Source organism: Sinocyclocheilus rhinocerous, unplaced genomic scaffold (assembly GCF_001515625.1).
Source record: "Sinocyclocheilus rhinocerous isolate Xijiao unplaced genomic scaffold, SAMN03320098_v1.1 scaffold42, whole genome shotgun sequence".
Lineage (NCBI taxonomy): Eukaryota > Metazoa > Chordata > Actinopteri > Cypriniformes > Cyprinidae > Sinocyclocheilus > Sinocyclocheilus rhinocerous.
In genome coordinates this window covers 285,324-306,397 of record NW_015627390.1, presented here as the reverse complement: position 1 = coordinate 306,397, position 21,074 = coordinate 285,324, and the positions used below count along the sequence as shown (strand labels likewise).

The 21,074-nt window shown below is 33.8% G+C and overlaps 1 protein-coding gene across 1 annotated transcript in view; it reads right to left on the bottom strand.

Annotated features, from left to right (window-relative positions):
* The window catches only part of LOC107727839 (band 4.1-like protein 4), a 57,606-nt gene that overhangs the window by 4,878 nt on the left and 31,654 nt on the right, over window positions 1-21,074 (bottom strand). Inside the window, exons 7-20 of the mRNA XM_016537857.1 lie at window positions 18,249-18,336; window positions 17,937-18,025; window positions 17,263-17,326; window positions 16,648-16,739; window positions 13,348-13,425; window positions 11,123-11,320; window positions 8,704-8,817; window positions 6,739-6,789; window positions 5,366-5,443; window positions 5,055-5,174; window positions 3,912-3,959; window positions 3,753-3,821; window positions 2,409-2,519; window positions 2,247-2,325 (exon numbers count right to left, since the gene is read on the bottom strand). Coding sequence (XP_016393343.1) covers window positions 2,247-2,325; window positions 2,409-2,519; window positions 3,753-3,821; window positions 3,912-3,959; window positions 5,055-5,174; window positions 5,366-5,443; window positions 6,739-6,789; window positions 8,704-8,817; window positions 11,123-11,320; window positions 13,348-13,425; window positions 16,648-16,739; window positions 17,263-17,326; window positions 17,937-18,025; window positions 18,249-18,336 — 1,279 coding nt within the window. The remainder of the gene's footprint in view (window positions 1-2,246; window positions 2,326-2,408; window positions 2,520-3,752; window positions 3,822-3,911; window positions 3,960-5,054; window positions 5,175-5,365; window positions 5,444-6,738; window positions 6,790-8,703; window positions 8,818-11,122; window positions 11,321-13,347; window positions 13,426-16,647; window positions 16,740-17,262; window positions 17,327-17,936; window positions 18,026-18,248; window positions 18,337-21,074) is intronic.

Sequence of the window (21,074 nt, the reverse complement as noted above, 5' to 3'; positions counted from 1 at the left end):
ACCCTGGTCCTTGAGGCACCCCAACACTGCACATATTGCATGTCTCCTTTCTATGATGCACCAATTTCAGGTCTTGGCGTCTCTACTAATGAGCTGATGACCTGAATCAGGTGTGTTTGATTAAGGAGACATGCAAAACGTGCAGTGTTGGGGTGCCTCAAGGACCAGGGTTGGGAACCACAGCATTAGGCCAGTGTTTCTCAACCCTGGTCCTGGGCGCCGCCCCAATACTGCACATTTTGTATGTCTCCCTTATCTGACACATCCATTTCAGGTCCTGGAGTTTCTTCTAATGAGCTCATGAGTTGAATCAGGTGTGTTTGATTAGGGAGACACAAAATGTGCAGTGCTGGGGGGCGCCCAGGACCAGGGTCGAGAAACACTGCATTAGGCAGTGGATGATAAACCAGGTGAAGATGTTAAGAAACCACCCTAAAAACAATTCAGAACATCAGTCAAAACCCGGGCAAACACCAACAAAAATCCAAATGAAATGTGTGCTTGTGATTTTGTGCTTTAAAACATGCTGCCTGGTTTGATATTTTGCATCTAAGAAAATTAAATACATTTGGGTGACTATGCATGAGAAAAAATGGATTTCGAGAAACTACGTTTCTGTTAGTCATTATCATGACCTGAACCCTGAAAAATAATGGCTTTGCTTTCTATGAAATGAGCAGGATCTGTTGTGGAAACAGTCACAAACACAAAGTGATTGTATATTGGCTTTCTTCGTTTCTTTGTCCTAAAATCCCTCAAAAGAGGTTAGTGAGTGCATCTGGCACGCTGTTCTGGCCGCGTGCCACAACTCACACAAATCTGTTGCAGCTGAGCTGCGAACTCAGATGGAGTCGCCCAGCGAGACCAGGAGAAGCTCAGTGGAAGGTGAAGGAATGGAAGTGAATCACACCTGACTCAACAGCACTTAAAAAGACACACCTTCACCTATATCTTGGGGAAACATCACACATGTTCACTTTACCAGACCAAACATGCTCCCGATGCATTTGAAGAGCATCAAACTGCTGTTTGTACAGCCTGTCTCAATGCTTGAATCAAACTGAAATCTGTGATGATAAAGATATTGGATTTACAGTCAGCTATCCTGTTAGCTTTATATTAGGGGAATTCATTAGTGGTGTTACACACACACACACACGATTATGGACTCGTATTTTAGCAACGGTTTGAAGTTAAAATCGTCTTATTGATGGATTTGTTTCTTACAAACTCGCAGCTTTTGGCTTCTTGAGACACACACACACACACACACACATATATATATATATATATATATCTTGTCTTTGTGACTGTTTGCAAAAATGTAACTATTATCTATGGAAGCCTGTTTCCACAATGGAATATATATATATAAAAACGTTTTTATCTCACAATTTTGACGTTTTCTCGCAATTCTAAGTTTACATCTCACAATTCTGTCCTTTTTCCTCACAATTCTAAGATATAAACTTGCAATTTTAAGAAAGAAAGTCAGAATCGCAAGGTATAAACTCACAATTGCAAAAAAAAGTTGCAATTACCTTTAATGTTTTATTCTGTAGTCAGTATTAGATCTGCATTCTGTGACAGCCTACTGTATCAACATGCTGCTGTCTGTCATTGTCTGTTAATCAAACAACAAAAGAAAAGAAGAGAATTATTCACTGCTCTTCACTGAATATTGTTCATAACTTTATGAATCAATTTATGTTTAATTTATATGGTGAAGTCTGAGCAGTGCTTTATTTTTACATTTGATTAATACATTTCTGTATAGTAGGCTATTATAGGCTAAATTGTTTATTTGTATTTTTTTGCCCTATTGTTTGTAATTTTCTTCCTTTTTTGTATTACTGACTTTTTTTTTTAACTCACTGTTGTTTGTTGACAGTGAAACTGCTCTGAAAGAATACGTTAAGGGGTTGGGGAGCATTTTGGGGCCCCAACAAAGCTTTGCTTGGGGTCCCCAGAAGTCTAGAATCAGCACTGTTCAAGTCTCATATGGCAAAAATAATATTTTTTTTCCATATATGGAATTTATCAGCTGTTTGGACTCTCATTCTGACGGCACCCATTCAGGATCCATTGGTGAGCAAGTGATGGAATGCTACATTTCTCCAAATCTGATGATGACACAAACTCATCTACATCCTGTATGGCCTGAGGGTGTGTAAATGTTAAGCAAATTTTCATTTTTAGGTGAACTATTCCTTTAAATAATTAAGAAGGCAAGGTGTGTGTCTGACCTGTGCAGGGGTCGAGCTGGAACCAGGCACGTCTGCGGTGCGGGTAACCGGGAGAGGAGGCACCAGATCGGTCCGAGAGCTGAAAGACAATAAAAATGAATCTGACCTGAGATCGGCGAGTGTGATACAAAACATCCTCTTGACCGCTCAGAACGGACTTACTTGACCTCAGAGAGCACAGACCGTTCGCCATCCGAACAGTGGGAGCGTCGAAACTGCCGGAAGCTCCTGGGAGAATGTGAATGGCGGATCTTGATCGGGTCACCTTGTGTTCTGAAACCAGATACATGCAGCTGTTTGCACGTAATTTTACGAAGCTACAATTTACAACAGCTACAAGCTTTCCAATTCTATTTTGGAGAGTATCACATACGTAAACAACATATGCAACGTATGTTCGCGGATACGCTGTTAACGTTCAGATCAAAGTGCAAACAACGTAAACATTGTATTCGCATACATACATTGTTTACGTATGTGACACTCTCCAAAATGGCGCTATAGGGTGACGTGGAGAAGTTTACATCTCACAATTCTGTCCTTTTTCCTCACAATTCTAAGATATAAACTTGCAATTTTAAGAAAGAAAGTCAGAATCGCAAGGTATAAACTCACAATTGCAAAAAAAAGTTGCAATTACCTTTAATGTTTTATTCTGTAGTCAGTATTAGATCTGCATTCTGTGACAGCCTACTGTATCAACATGCTGCTGTCTGTCATCGTCTGTTAATCAAACAACAAAAGAAAAGAAGAGAATTATTCACTGCTCTTCACTGAATATTGTTCATAACTTTATGAATCAATTTATGTTTAATTTATATGGTGAAGTCTGTGCAGTGCTTTATTTTTACATTTGATTAATACATTTCTGTATAGTAGGCTATTATAGGCTAAATTGTTTATTTGTATTTTTTTGCCCTATTGTTTGTAATTTTCTTCCTTTTTTGTATTACTGACTTTTTTTTTTAACTCACTGTTGTTTGTTGACAGTGAAACTGCTCTGAAAGAATACGTTAAGGGGTTGGGGAGCATTTTGGGGCCCCAACAAAGCTTTGCTTGGGGTCCCCAGAAGTCTAGAATCAGCACTGTTCAAGTCTCATATGGCAAAAATAATATTTTTTTTCCATATATGGAATTTGTTTCACGCAAATACGTCAAGAGACAGACCTGGGTTGCCAGGTCTGCGAAACAAAACCAACCCAAATGATATTCAATATCAAAAAGGCCGCGAAATTTCGTTCAGTATTAAAGGGATAGTTCACCCAAAAATGAAAAACATCAGATTTACATACAGCTCATGAGGAACGGTTTTAGAGATTCACTGAGCTGAATAATGCATGTTTTCTATGGACACTAATTGCCTGGGGGTTTTAACACTGACAGAGGCACACTTTCATTAGGCATATACATTTGGGGATTTCCTTTTTTATGGGATACCAATGTTAACCCTATTTGTGGAATTATTGATTGTCCTGTTTTATAGGAGGACAGGTTTATTTGACTCACTCCACTTTCTTGTACGGAATCTCCTTTAGTTGCTCCTCAGAGAGACCTGAAGGTTCGATCAGCTCCTTCCTGCACACAAACACAACATGATCATCACCGTCTGTCTTCTGCTGTTTAGAGCTGGAGTCTGATCAGTGACAAGCGTGACGTTAAACTCACTGGATGTGCTTCCAGAGCTGCTCTTTAGCTTGGACGTCTGGACTTCGTCTGCGATTGACAAGAAGAAAAAGGGTCGGGTCTTTTAGATTTGTTATGATTTAACCCTAAAAATCTACTGTATCATATTTTATGGGCCTCTAATGATCAACATGAACAAAACTTTGCTGTCACACGCAATCTACCGCATGTCTTCTGTCGTCTAATTTGATAGTTTAGAGTGTTTTATCCAGTCAAAGCTCTTTTAGTGTAATTGTACAAACCTCCAGCTTCAGCTGGTGCTTCTCGTGTGTTTCTGCTGTCAAATCTTGACTGATTTTTATCAAGTAAACGTTAGAATAACTGTAGTCATATTTCCAGATGAACACTTTCTGGACTGAAGCAGCTCAGCTTTACTTGATTCTCCATCAATCATGTTTTAGAGTCTCAAATCTGATCCTCAGGATCTTTTGAGGAGCGTTTGTTTCCAGAAGCTTTACTTTCACTGTTCCTCAGCGGTGGAATGATCTTCACAAGCCTCCAGAACATCTCACATCTTCTGAGGAGCCTTTATTTCTTCAGCTCTCAATCAGCATTGCATTGCATTATGTTTAGATCATTTCAATCTCATCTTACTAAGACACATTATTGGAGATATAGAGCGACCACTGATATTTAGATCATTGTATGTAAGTATCTGCTGTACTCTTATAAAGATCTCATTGATTTACATTGCAAGCATCAGAATTGAATGCTGATGTAAATATCAGCATCTGCACCATATTGCATATTTTTGCTCAGTTTGGGACTCTGAATAAAATTGGGCTGTTTTTTCTGATCATTTCAATCTCATCTTACTAAGACACATTATTGGAGATATAGAGCGACCACTGATATTTAGATCATTGTATGTCAGTATCTGCTGTACTCTTATAAAGATCTCATTGATTTACATTACAAGCTTCAGAGTTTAACCTCTTTTTGTCTATGTAAATATCAGCATCTGCACCATATTGCATATTTTTGCTCAGTTTGGGACTCTGAATCAAATTGGGCTGTTTTTTTCTCTATATTCTCACTAAACCAGACTATATGAGCCATAAAAGCCTGATGTGGCTATGACTTCATATGTCAGGCTTTACAGGGTTAATAGTTTCAGGTGCTTACGATCGTGAGCGGTGTCGCGAGCGCCGATGGTTGGGATCGCTGGGGTTTTTTTCCTTCTGTCTGCGTAGCACAACCTCCCACTGCGGACCAGAGTCAACCATCTCGTTCTCCTGCCGGGACCTGCATGTTATAGAGATGAGAATGCATTTATATTATGATACAAATTCTTGCAAAGATTTCCTGCTTTTCTCAAAGATTTTCACAATTTCCTGCAACAATTGTTTTTAAGACCATTACTGCCTTAATTTATAACGTCCATATATTGCAGGAGGCCTGTGCTCTTTTATTGTCCTGACAGCTCAATCACACACCGGTTTCTTTTTTTACGATGTTCCCTGTTGGAATTCTCGGATTCGCTGCCGCTGCTGGTGTTTCCACGGGAACGTGACCTAAAGGGGCCAATCAGAGGGGTTAAAGGTGACAGGGCAGAATGGAAAAACGACACACATTCTCGAACAGTTCTAGAAAGTTGATCATAATCAGTTCTACAAAAACAAAACAAAAATGTTATTAATAAAAATCACATCCTGCAGTTTACAAGAAATTGCATCTCTGTTCCAAATTAGGTTACTCTGTTTAAAAATACCTGGGCATGAACACCTTCTCTAACAAAAACATGAAATTACAATAAAGTTTTTGTAGAAAAGAACTTTTGTAGAAAAGAACCTGTAACTGCAGAACTCAGCAAACAAATGTTTGTGAATGTTTATTTATTTAATATTTTAATTATAATGTAATTTAATATAACTATTTTGATTGTGCTTACAGTTCCCAATGAGTGTTTACTCACTCTCAGGTCATCCAAGATGTAGATGGGTTTGTGTCTTCATCAGATTTGGAGAAATGTAGCATTGCATCAGTGTCTCACCAATGGATCCTGAATGGGTGCCGTCAGAATGAGAGTCCAAACAGCTGATAAAAACATCACAATAATCCACAAGTAATCCACACCACTCCAGTCCATCAGTTAACATCTTATGAAGTAAAAAGCTGCATGTTTGTAAGAAACACATCCAACGTTTGTAACATAATAACACTTCCTCCAGTGAAAAAGTGGTCTGGTCTGAATCAGGAGAGAAATCTGCACAGATCAAGCACTGTTTACAAGCCTAAATACTGATGGATTTTGATGTGAGAGAAAACAGGAGACATCGTATTTTAGCCAGAAGCAACGATTTGAAGTTAAAATCTTCTTAATGCTGGATTAGTTTCAGCTTTTGTCTTCTCCAGATGTTAACTGCTGGACTGGAGTGCTGTGGATTACTTGTGGATTATTGTGATGTTTTTATCAGCTGTTTGGACTCTCATTCTGACGGCACCCATTCACTTGCAGTGAGACACTGATGCAATGCTACATTTCTCCAAATCTGATGAAGAAACAAACTCATCCTAATCTCGGATGACCTGAGGAGTGAGTAAATGTTCAGCAAATGTTCATTTTCGGGTGATCTGCTCCTTTAACACACTACATTCTGCAGATTTTGTCTCAAAAAATGCAAAAAATGTGTCTGGCTCTATTTAAAACCAGCCAGCGACAAACTCAAAGAAACTGTCTTGCATTGAAAAGCATAAATTAGAAAAACAAAGAGCTGCGCGACACCAAACACTGATTGTTTCCTTTCTGTTATATTATATTAGTTGTGAAGCTGTTGAAATCTAAAGAAGCAAACGAATAAAAGCGAACCTCCTCCTGTATTGTTTGTTGGCCTGTGGGTCGTCAGTGGTTTGACCTTTTCTGTCAAGACAAAACACAATGAAGGACGTTTAAAGAGAAACACGGACTGTTTCATCATCTCTGACAGACGCCTGCGCTGCTGTGAGGATTTATCAGTATTGATTTATTCTCAGCCATTCTTTCATCAGTTCCTCGCCTGCGGCAGGATTCACTTCTTATTGATGCCCAGAGGCAAGAACTCATAACTAGAGGAACTTTCACCTCCTCTACTTACTGCCAGACAATGAGACTTTAGCTGAAAAAATAGAACTAAATAATCCATGTATTGTAGACTAATGTAGACTAAAGTAAAATTAAAAAATGTTCATTAAGATGCAAGCAATGTTTTTTTATTTATTTATATACTATTCTGAACTGAGCATTTATTTTCATACTTTCAGCTCTCATTTTAATTTAGGTTCAATTTCTAGTAATTTTGTTATGCGCTTTTTTGTTTATTTTAAACATTACAAGATATTCAATGTATTGCGTTCTCAATTTTTGAAAGGAATACAGTAAATCAAGAAATATTCATTCTGATGCAGCCAGTGTTATTTTAGTATTATTTATAAACTATTATAGTTTTTATAAATATTTTGAATTAGCTTTTTTTAAAAAAAAACATTAAATTTAAATTTTAGTTAAATATTTAGTAATTTAATGCACATAAAATATGTGCTTTTTTTTTGTTTATTTTAAATATTACTATTAGGTTTAATCTATTTTCATTTCAGTTTTATTTTTTAAATTAAACAATTTATTTCCAGTTAGCAAATTTAGTGCTTCAACTTAAACTAAACAAGAATGAGAAATGTTGCCTAAATAAAAGCTAAACTAAAAAGAAAAGAAAACGGAAAATATAAAAATAAAAGCTAATTCAAAATATTAATGAATGCAACTAAATGAAATAAGTTGAAGTTGAAGTACTAAAATTAAAGTTATATAGAAACATTTAAAAAACAACAACTATTAAAAATGTCTAAAGCACATAAAAAAATTAAAACAAACTAAAATTTAAATATTTTGTTTCAAATTTTTTCTATTTTACTTTATTCAAGCCAATAAATGTATTTATTTATTAATTAACTAATTTATTCAATTCAATTCAATTCATATATATATATCGGTCAAAGACGAAAAAGGGTTTAAGCGTAAAAACAGTAAGTGTAATACTGCATTAAATTGTTGTTGATTTTCCCCAAAAAATGTAAACATTTTCTGTTTAATTTTATTGCAATTTTGTTTTTGTTTTTCTGAGCAAAAAATAAATATCATACATTTTTCCCTGATTCACAGAAGAGACCCACTAAAATGTCATTCAGTGTAACAATCTTCTCAGGCATATTTACAACAAAAAATAATTTATGACATATTTAAAAAACTAATTACTTTCACCCCAAATACTAATTAGTTGTGATTTTACATTTTTAAAATACTCATTTAAAACACAAAAAAATTTTATTTGCTCCCTTACTCTTTTATTTTTATATATTTTAATATGTACACGTCAGAATAAGCATGTTTGAATTTTTACATAAATATTGTGTTACACTGAATGACTGTAACATTATTTCAACCAAATTTTGACATTTTATTCTCTAAAAACGTATTTGAAACCTTAAAAGTAGACACTTTACTTACATTTAATGTGCTTTCTATGGACATAAAAAAAAAAAATATATATATATATAGTATAGTTTTAGTGTTAGTTTACAATAATAGTCCTGGATGCTACTCTTTGTGTTTGGCTTCTTGCTACAAACGAGGAGTAACAAAACCCATTTGTTCCAGTTTACTTCCACTAGAGGGAGCAAATGCATCTGGATTGAGATTCAGCGCTGATGTTCAAAGACTCATGCACTTCTTCAGATGCATTAACACTCAAGGTCATAAATGAGTCTGAATGCAGAAGCGGGATGCATGCGGACACAACACCTGCGGCGGGCCGAGTGAGACGTCTCGTTCTCGCTGCCTCCTGAGGGTGAACGTCTGTGAGCTTTGGGGAATTTGGGAGATTTGTTCCGCTCGCTGGCCGAGTTGTACAGACCGCTGAGGAAAAAACAATGACGGGACAGCTTAGCCAGGACAAGAATGCACAAACAAAACAGATACAAAAACTACAACGGCATACCATAATAAAATACCATAGTGCATGAATATGAATCAGTGCTGATATTGTTAACTAAAAGTGAAACTACTAAAAATCGGATTTGGTAACTGAAATAATGTTAACATAAAATAGAAATACTAGATGAATGACTTGTTGACTTAGCAACTAAATAAAACAAGTTTAATAAAATAACCTTAAGTTGGAGTACTAAAATTAAAGCTACACAGAAATACATATAAAAAAAACCTAGCACAAAGCACAAAATTACTTCAACAATCTTAAAATTAAAACGAGAACTGAAAAACTAATATAAAAGCTAAACACAACTAAATGAAATAAAACAAGTTTAAGGTATTACAATTAAATACAAACAGAATTACATATGAATAAAAATGACTAAAGTACAAAATTACTAAAATAAACTGAAAATATAAAGGTAAAAGCTGAAATATAAATAAATACAAATAAATGAAATAAAACAAGTTTAAGTTGAAGTGCTAAAATTAAAGCCATATAGCAACAGCTAATACAAATGAATAAAGCACACAACAAAATTATTACAATTTAAAGTAAATAAATAAATAAAAGCTCATTCAAAATATTAATAGACACAGCTAAATTAAAAATATCTTTAGGATGAAGTGCCAAACTTAAAGCTATAAAAATATAAAAAACGACTAAAGCACAATAGAGAAAAGAAGCTAGCCTAATTCAAAATGTTAATAAATACAACTGAAATAAATAAAATAAGTTGAAGTTGAGTATTAATTTCAAAGCAATATAGAAATATAAACAAATAATAAAAAGTTAATAAAATACTGAAAAACTAAATTCAAAGTATTAATAAATACTATAATAGTACACAAATAATAAAATAACACTGGTATGAATCCAACAGTACCATGGTAAATATAGGATGCACTGTATTCATGTGTGAACTCAGATCATTTGATTCTGAGAAATGTCAGAGCTCATATTGAGATCTTCTTGAACTGGAGGGGATCTATATGAAGTCATTGGGGTCTTTTTCTCAGGAGAAACATCTGAGATGCAGGAGATTCAGCAAAGTCTCCATTTGATGATCTCAATGAATGATCTCAAGAATAAAATCACTGTTCGTTAAATATGCTCTGAAGACAAGACACTGTCTTTGCATCGCCTTCCTTCTGGTCCCAACGTTAGGAAAGAGTGGATGAACTTTATTTTGAATGAAGATCCAGACTGCGTCAGTAAGATCTCTGTCCTTTGTTCACTTCATTTTACTGCGTATTCGTTTATAAACAAGGCAAAATTCAACGCAGGATTTTCAAAAAGATTGAAACTGAAAGACGATACTGTGCGACTACATTGGATCCGACAGTAATGTCGCAACACAAGTGTGAGTAACTGTTTTCATTACATGGTCACTATTGCTTTCTCTTCTTACAGATCGTTTGATATGTATTGAGCTATTTATGAATCACTGCAGCGTCCATCTGTGAAGGACGTTGACTATCAAACATGCACAACTATTAGCCAATCATAGCAGTGGGCGTTTACTACCGAGTCTACCATCCTCCATGACTATTCAAACAGAGTGTTCAGATGAGGGGCTCAAAAACAGGACAGAAAATAGCCTATTACTTATTATGATGTTTTTTTGATGTAAAAATCTTGATAACATTATAAGTGGACCTCAGAGAACAGTACAAAATAAAAAACAGAGGCAAGTCGTGACCCCTTTAAACGCTTCTTGGTAAGAAACGTTGAAAACTATCAGTGTAACGTTCAACACCTTGACTGTATGAACATAAAGATAGGGGAAATATAGATATAAATATATTTTCAAATTTCCGGGTTTCTCAGCAGCCGAAGTCGTCATAGTTAGGTTAATTGGAGAGCAGTGAATGGGAGAGTACCACAAATATATTTTTTGCATTCCCATTTCCTCAAATAGCAAAAGAAAAACTCCACGATAGTGTTTTCATGACTTTCAATCAAAGGAAAAAAAATTGAGAGAGACTGAAAACGGCAGTCAGAAGAGAGAACGATGTCAAATTTACCGTCCCTCCCATAGATGCTGCATTAGAAACACCCTCGCATTAGCGTTAGTTCACCCAAAAATTAAAATTCTGTCATTTTCAAAATAAGTGTTGATTTGTTATGCATGTTTATTAATATCAAGTTTTGTAATAACTAATTGTTCCGGACCTTTGACATTGATGAAAATTCAGATTTGGACCTTGTAATGTAGACTTTGAGAACCCTTGGCCTGGAGTGTTCTGTGTGGTTGTTTGTCTCAAGAAACACCTCATCGGGTGTGAACCGGGCGTGAGATGCGGCTCACCTGCGGGCTGTGTGCTTCTCTTCGGGTAGGTCTTGCTGCGGGTTCGGATCACCTGTAGGTCGGGTCGCGGCAGTGTCACAGACTGCTCTCGTCCGATCTGCATCGCAGTCTTTCCACTGGAAGCAGAAACAGACACAATGAACTATAAAACACTATAAAACGTCATTAAAGGAATCCCTTTCAGGGCTCTAGATTGCGAAACCAAAATGGATTTGGTTTTCAAGCTAAAGCAAAGTAAAAGACCACTTCTTAAACCAGAGAAGGTGAACATGTTGGTATTCTTGTGGAAAAAAAACATTCGCAAATGCAAGTCCTGTCACACTGCAAAAAATTATTCTCTTACTTAGTATTTTAGTCTTGTTTTCTAGTATAAATATCTAAAAATTCTTGATTCAAGGTGAATTTGCTGTACAAGTAAAATGACTTAAGATATGATGTTTTGTTTTCTGTAAAATATAACATTTTGTTAGTTTTTCCTTAAAACAAGCAATGGGGCAAGAAAAATTCTCTTGTTTAGCCTTTGAATTAAGATTATTTTTCTTACGCCACTGGCAGATATTTTTGCTTGCTGCAAAAATGAACAAAATGTTGATAATTTTTTTAGAAAACAAGACTTCATATCTTAAATCATTTTACTTGTCAAATAAATGAATCTTGATTCAAGAATGTTTAGATATTTATACTAGAAAACAAGACACATTTTTCCCCCATGTTTTCACTTTTATACACTAGAGGGCGCTATTACGCATCTCCTGAATGAGTCTAGAACATGCCGATCAAAAACACAGGCGAGGAAGACGCAGCAACGAGCGATCTCATATGTATGCATATGCATATGAAAAATAATGCGATCATTAACAATAAACAGCATATAAATGAAAACTGCCTAATGTTACCGAGTGAAATGTGGATCCAGGAAGTAGTAAAGGACTGTGCAAGCTTTAGGAGTGCTGATGGAAGCCATCTACTGCATCTTTGTTTTGATCATCTTACTGAATATGATCCAGATAAAAATACGATTTTCTCAGCTTTTTGCTCAAAATGTTGTTTTTTTATGAAACTTACTTACATTCAGGTGTTGATAAAAAAGAATGCTTAAAGCTAGAATAAAACAGATTTTTTTGTTTAAAAGGAGAGGCTCTCTTCTTTATTGTGATGTATTGCATGTTCAGAAATGCATACAACAAAATATTCTGGGGGTCATGACATTTTAGTGAAAATCATCAAAAATGCTTGCAGTGTCTGAGAACTTTTTGCTGGCGGGGAAAGAGTTAAAGGAACAGTTCACTCAGAAAATGAAAGTCATGTTATTCTGTATGAAATTACTTTAATTTTCTGGGTGAACTGTTCCTTTAAAAACTGGTGTTTAGTGCTTGTTAGGTAGTAGTTTTAAGGTGCTGTGATTTTGTAATCTGTCAATTATTTGGCTTTTTATTCTTTTGAGTTCGGCCCACATTTGGATGGATGTGATGCAGCCATTTTATGTTTATTTAATGACTAACCCTGAGAATGTAATGACAGTAACATGAGTCACACATTCAGCATTATATCACTGTCTGTGACTAATATCTGTCTGTGCATATTAAAAGTAATTTCTCAATACTTTGTGTCTTGGGTTTTTATCTGGTTATAGATTTATGACAACTTCTATAACTCCGTTGGGGTCAGAAACATTTTTTTATATTTCAGAAAGAAGTCTCTTCTGCTCACCAAGGCTGCATTTATTAGATACAGTAAAAACAGTTAAAATGTGAAATATTTTTATTATTTAAAATATCTGTTTTCTATGTGAATATCTGTTAAACTGTAATTTATTTTCTGTGATGCGCAGCTGTATTTTCAGCATCATTACTCCAGTCTTCAGTGTCACATGATCTTCAGAAATCATTCTAATATGCTGATTTGCTGCTCAAGAAACATTTCTGATTATTATCACAATGTTGAAAACAGTCGTGCTGCACAATATTTTTGTGGAAACCATGATGCATTTTATTTTTCAGGATTCACAGATGAACACATAGTTCAAAAGAACAGCATTTATTTGAAATAGAAATCTTTTGTAACATTATAAATCTTTTCTGTCACGTTTGATCAATTTAATGCATCTTTGTTGAATAAAAGTATTAATTTCTGGTTTACGAACCTGTAGCGATGCTTCGAGCCCAGAGAGCTGAATTTGGACAGTTTCCTTGTTAGTGAATTAGACTCGTTCTCTGGCATTCTGTGAAAGACATTTTATTAAGATTATTTATTATCATCACTCCTGATGAAACATGGATGTTGTTTCATAGCCTCCTTCCAAACATCTGTGGGGCAAATCTGTTGTTTACAGCCATATTTTAATGAGCTAAATTACAGAACAAATGTGTTAGGAAGGCTTTCCTCTCATTAAAATTCAAAAGCTGTAAACGCACAGCTCTGCTAAAACGCAGAACCAACCAGCAGAGAAATGAAAAGCCAAAACATAATAAGAGATCAGACTAGAACTGAGGAACGCCATGTTCTGTATAATTTGTCTCTGATCATTTTGATCTGTGTGTTATGATGACAGAACATGATTGGGCTTGTTTTTAAAGTCGGGACGGTCCTGTTTCCGCTCAGCGTTTCAGATGTGTTCGGCTCTGTACACGACATATAAACAACAGTAATAGCAAACAACACTAACAATCAATAATTCATTACAAATATATTAGTCAACAATGGAGTTCTACAGCTTTTAGTACTTGTTCATTTCAACCAGGGTTGTTACAGTTAACTGAAACTAAAATTAACACTAAAACCATAAAAGGTAAACATTTTTGTTATTTAAAATAAAACAAAAATAAAGTGAATTTTTTTTAATTGTTTAATTTCAGCTATAGTTCTCATTTTCGCATAGTTTAACGTGACGCACTAAAATAATGAAAACTAAAATTAAAAGAAATATTATTAAACTATGAATAAAAATTTGCATGAATTTATTGGTGCTTTTAATGTAGTCAGGTTCATTCTGTCATATTCAATAATATTTTGAACTTAAATAAAACGAGTTAAAATGTTACCAAAAAGAGCTCAGTTTGTAAGTTACCTGATAAAATAGATGATCAGATGAATACTATATAATAATGCATACTGAATGATGCATGTCCAAAAAACTGATCATATCAAAATTTTTGTTTCTGCATTTGATCAATTATTTAGAATTGTCTTTTATTTTTATACTTTTAGTTTTCATTTTAATTTTAGCTACATTTTTAGTAATTTTGTTATGTGCTTTTGCCATTTTTATCAGTTTGGTGTTTATTTATTTAAAAAATACTGTTTATTTTCATTTCAGTTTTCTATCAAGCTAACATGTTAGCTAATGCATTAACGCATGTTCACAACTGAGACCTTAGTGTAAAGTGTTAGCAAGAATTCTGTTCTTAATATTAAAGTCTGCAGGAGTTTGGAGGTGTTTCTCACGCGCGGATTAGCAGCAGAAACCTCCAGCCGCCTGCGTTCTGAGCGTGTAAAGCTCTTTGGGGATCGGAGTGAGACGCTCTGATTAAACAAACACAACACCAGAGACGACTGTGAACGCTTCTCCTCAGAATAAAGAGCCTCAGTAAAGCCGCGGGAATCTGAAGGGCCCTTGGGTTCGCAGCGTTTCTCTGTGAGAGTGTAATGCAGCGGGTTCGGCTTTCTGCACTCAAACAAGTAGTTCAGACCGGATTAAGATGTTTATAAAGTGCATGAGGTTGTTCCAACGCAAGCAGTTTCATGCAGTGGAAATGTGTAGCTGTTACTGAGCTGAGCCTTAAAATGAGTGTTTTATTGGTGCTTGTAATGCAATCAGGTCCATTCTGTCATATTAAATGATATTTTTGACTTTAATAAAACCATTTAGTTCAAATGCTACCACAAAAGCACATATCAGTATATCAGGTGTTAATTTTATATATGATGCATGTCCAAAAAACATGGTAACGACATGCTATAATATCCATTTTGCATTTGGTATTGTTTATTTACTATTATTAATTTAAGTTTTTTATTATTGTTTTGAATTAGCTTTGATTTTATACTCTTTTTTTAAATTATTAGTAATTTTATGTGCTTTTGTCACTTTTATTAGTTTTTGTTTATTTTAAATATTACTATTTAGTTTTAATTTATTTTTATTTTTATTTCAGTTTTTATTTTATCTTTTATTTCCAGTTAGCAATTTTAGTGCTTCAATTTAATAAACTAAAAATGATCAAACTAACTGAAATAATTTAAAAATGTTAATCTAATCTTTATAATTTATTTTATTCAAGCTTTATTTCAATTAACAGTTTAAATTTTATTTCAGTTAACAAGTTAACTTACATTTTTTGTAATCTTATTATGGGCTTATTATTTTTATTTTTATTTATCTATTTTTTTTTTAAATTTTTTTTTTATTTCCATTTTTAGTGCTTCAACTTTAAACGAAAATATAAATAAATAAATTTAACCCGTTAACTGAAATAAAGCTTGAATAAAATAAAATATAAAATTTTGCATTTGGTATTGTTTATTTACTATTATTAATTTAAGTTTTTTATTATTGTTTTGAATTAGCTTTGATTTTATACTCTTTTTTTAAATTATTAGTAATTTTATGTGCTTTTGTCACTTTTATTAGTTTTTGTTTATTTTAAATATTACTATTTAGTTTTAATTTATATTTATTTTTATTTCAGTTTTTATTTTATCTTTTATTTCCAGTTAGCAATTTTAGTGCTTCAATTTAATAAACTAAAAATGATCAAACTAACTGAAATAATTTAAAAATGTTAATCTAATCTTTATAATTTTTTTATTTTTTATTCAAGCTTTATTTCAATTAACAGTTTAAATTTTATTTCAGTTAACAAGTTAACTTACATTTTTTGTAATCTTATTATGGGCTTTTGCCATTTTTATTATTATTTTTATTTTTATTTATCTATTTATTTTTTTTATTTTTATTTTATTTCCATTTTTAGTGCTTCAACTTTAAACGAAAATATAAATAAATAAATTTAACCCGTTAACTGAAATAAAGCTTGAATAAAATAAAATATAAATATAAAGATTAGATGAAAAACATATTTCAGTTAGTTGCCAAGGCAACATTTCTTATTTCGATGAAGCTCTAAAATTGCTAAATGGAATTCAAATAAATAAAAACTAAAACTGAAATTAAAATAAAACCGAATTAAAAATACATTAAACCTAAATAGTAATAAATGAATAAAAAAGCACATAAACTAATTATAAAATTATAAAAATAAAAGCTAAATCTAAATATTAATAAAACTATAGCACATAAATATTATAGCATGGTGTTACCATGTTTTCTGGACATGCATTATTCGGTACCCATGAAATGGAATAATATTTGAATTCCCGCCATCTGATACACTACTGTATTGGGTAACTTCTTTAATAGAGCAGGAAATCTCTGCTGCTGTACCTGAAGAAGGTGTGATGCTCCACGCAGCACTTCCACAGGTTCTTGCAGGCTGTCTTACTGGGAGCGTCGAAGAAGAACGACGTCTCATTGCACTGAAAACACACAGGCAAGCTGTGTTTAAACGCATGTGTGTATATACTTGATGTTAAATGCTCATCACTGGAGGTGGCCCTCATAACCCGCGTGTGCTCTCATTAGCCTGATCTCACTGGCTCAGATGAAGAGGGCCAGAGTCCTGGAGCGAGAAGACGCTTCACTGCAGCTTAAATTGGGCCCTAGAGGAAACGGGTTATAGACAGTCAAGAGGCTTGAGGCCAGTCATAAACCTCCATCAATCACGGGCTTTTCATTGATTTTCCACCCAGAGCTTGTGACGCTATGGAAGCAGTTGCAATAAAGTAAAGCAGGTTTATACATTAATTTTGTTGCTTGCTTTCACTTTTCATAATACACATCGATTCAAAGCAGCTGCACAGAAAATCATGATGTTAAGGTTTATACGGTGGCAACAGTATAATGCAATGATTGCATGTAAATTCAAGGGATTTTCTGGTATCTAGAGATCACACGCAGTTCATTTATTTATTGTGATGTTGTATTAAAAAGACGACTTACATCTCTGCCCATAACCCGCAGCTCAAACTGGGTTTCCTTGAAATACACTTTCGTAATTCTTGGCCTGAAACATGATTGATTAAAAGTACATTATTTAACACTGTGCATAAAAACAAATCAAAACAGAGTGACAAAGTCAAGAGTAAAGCGTTAATATAAAGTAATACTATATGATATCATGTCATACCATATATCATATCATATCATCATATATCTCTTATCATATCAAATCAAATCATATCTCATACCATATATCAAATATCTCATTTCATATATCATATCATAAATCTCATACCACATCATACATCATATCATACAATATATATCATATATGATATATCATATGATATATGTTACGAGATATATGATATATGATGTGATATACGATATGAGATAAATATTATCTCATATACATCTCATATTATATCATATATCTCGTTACATATCTCATTAAATGATTTATTCTTTTAAAGGATCATATCATAACATACATCATATATCATAATATTACATATATCACAGCATGTATCATATCATATATTTAAAGGATTTGTTTTGAAAATTCAAAAACATCCTGAAACACATTAATGTGGGTTTCGAATGACTGAGAGTTTTCAGTTTTGGGTGAATTATTCCTCTAACAGGTGAAAAATTCAGTTTAAACATCAACCTACCAGAAATATTTCCCCACTTGTGTTTTGTTTTTGTAAACCACGACCCCGACAGGCGTCAGGCCCAGGAAATACTCCGACTGCTTTTCTCCCTGAAAACATTCATGCATTACGAGACTAATAAACAAAAACACAAGCAATTCATCATCAATAGTCATAGAGTACACTGCCAGGATTATTAAAAATCAAGCTGGTGCAGCGGAGAAATGAAAGGAAGAATTAAATCATTAACAGAAAAGACAAATGTTGATATTGTATCCAATCAAATAAAATGAAGGAGAGAAACAGCTCTTGATTAAACAGGGCTGAACTTACAAACACAGGGTGCAGATCCACGCCGTACATCTCCAGTGTTTTGGCAATTGCTAAGTAATTATTTTCAGCCTCGGCAGGCACCTGACCCCTGAACAGAGAGAACGAGACGAAAATACACTGCAAAGTCCTCCAAAACAATCTAAATGAGCATCATGATCAAAACTGTGCTGTTAAACCTGTCTCACTCAGTCTACTGCTTGTCTTCTGTCTCTGAGTGATAGTTTACGGTTTTTATCAATTAAAAGCTCTTTTAGTGTAATTGTACAACTCCAGAACATCTCACATCGTTTTGTGATGCTTGTTCATGAGTCTCTTGTTTGTTCTGAACAGTTAAACTGAGCTCTGTTCTTCAGAAAGATCCTCCAGCTCCTGCAGATTCTTCAGTTTTCCAGCATCTTCTGCAGATTTCAACCCTTTCCAGCAGTGACTGTATGATTTTGAGATCCATCTTTTCACTCTGAGGACAACTGAGGGACTCAAACACAACTATTAAAAAAGGTTCAAATATTCACTGATGCTCCAGAAGGAAACACGACGCATTAAGAGCCTGAATTTGAAGATCAAGGTAAATTTGACTTATTTTGTCTTCTGAGAAACATGCACGTATCTTCTGTTGCTTCTGAAGGGCAAAACTAAATGGGAAAAAAAATCCCAACAAAAAAACCCCTCAACAATATAAGAAAAATTTGGACATCTTCATCCTGTTCAAAATTCAAAATTCAAATTATTAATGCACTTATTTTGTTAAAATTATTCACATTTTCACAGATTCTGCAAGGGGTTCCCAAACTTTCGCATGCCACTGCAGAGCGACCACTGATATTTAGATCATTTTATGTCAGTATATACTGTACTGTTATAAAGATTTCATTGATTTACACTACATGCAGCAGAATTTCATCATTTAAATATCAGCATCTGCAGCAAATTCATATTTTTGTTCAGTTTGAGTCTCTGAATAAAACGGAGCTGTTTTGTTCCTCTTCAAGTTTGAACTCCATATTCTCAACTTTTATTTTTCGATTTTCTTATATATCTTGTCTAAAGGCTTGATAAATCTGCATTTCATTATTTCATATGTCAGGCTTTACAGGGTTAAATGTTCTCTTGCAGCAAACAAAGATTTACTGTCAGCAAATATTTGAAATACCAAAGTAAACAACAGCAGCATAAACGAAAAAAAAAAAAGAAACATTCAAACTGTAATCATTAACTCACTGATTTCCCCAGAAGGACAGAATGTGATTTTCAGTGTTGCTTTTTAAAAACTATTTGAGGAAATCAGTGATTTGTAAATGTGTGTTTGTCACGGACTGAATAACAGACTTGTTCCAGTGAGGTCAAACCTGAAAGCAGTCGTGCTGAAACAATGTTTATTTAACCTACTAACACTAATGCAGGAATGTGGAGTCAGAGCATGATCTTAACACAACAACAGAGATAGGAGAAAAATATATAGACTCAGGGAAACATCCAAGAACAGACCCAAGAAAAAGTGCATACATGCAACTTCAAAATATAGATTCAGAAGCAGGCCTGACTCTGTTGGTTTTGTGGTTGTCATGACACCGGAGACGGACTCAGAGGAATCATCCATGTCGAGTAGCTCATTGAAAACAGTTGCTTGGAGAGTGAGAGAATGAAGAAGTGTGTAAATAAGTGGATCTTGGCGGCGGTTTGTGATTGACCTGCTGTAATTGTGAGAGTCTGGAGGACTCATCTGTGCTCTGACGGTTCAGTGTGTGAGTGGAACGAGCCAGAGGCGATCAGCAGAACAATGCCACGTCCGCTTCCTCTGCAGATGCTACCGTCAACACTTAAACCTGCTATTGTATAGCTGTATAGTGTGTTTTTAAGGTGGGGTAGAAATGTGACATGGTGGAAACAAGATCTTTGACTATTCTGGACTAGTTAGAAACAAGTTTACCTCAGGTGTTGTTAAAAAATGATTGCAGAACTCAGGGAAAGACTTTAGTTTAACTGTTTTACTCTCTGCTTCCAAAATTTATTTTATTTAATAAATATTTAATAAAATAATATTTAACTATAAAAGTTTTTTATATCATTTTAAAAATGTTTTTACATTTTATAAGTGTATATATAATTTTATATTTGTAATATTGTTATTTATTTGTATTATATTATCTTTATGTCTATGAAACAATTGAAAAAAGATGAATACTACTTATACTATATATTTATATTTCATTTAATTTTTATTTTATGACACTGTGTTATAGTATGTGAACTTATGTGAATTAAGTGGAAATAATTGAGCCATATTTTTTTATATATATATAAATTGCAAACATTTTATTTGTAATCATCTGAATGTAGGGCAACATTTTGTTTGTTTTATGTGTTTGTAATTGTTTTATTGTGAAACTTTTTGTCCTGCCATTTTGGCCAGGACTCCCTGGAAATCCTGGTAAAATAAAGGATACATTTTTTTAAATATATATTTATATATATATACTGTATATACATACACAGTATATACACACATATCATAATTTATATATATGATACTTCACTAAATGATGACATGTTCACTAAACATATAATTTTTGGTAGAATTCATAATTATTAAAAAAAATGCACTTCATAAATAACTGCATGCTCTATTGTGTTGCTGTGGTCACATGTGCATGACTGCATTAAAGGGGTCATATGATGATTTTTTAAAGATCATTATTTTGTGTATTTGGTGTAACAGAATATGTTGACATGCTTTAATGTTCAAAAAACACATTATTTTTCAAATACTGTACATTATTGTAAGTCCCCTATGCCCCGCCTCACTCAAACGCTTCGTTTTCTACAAAT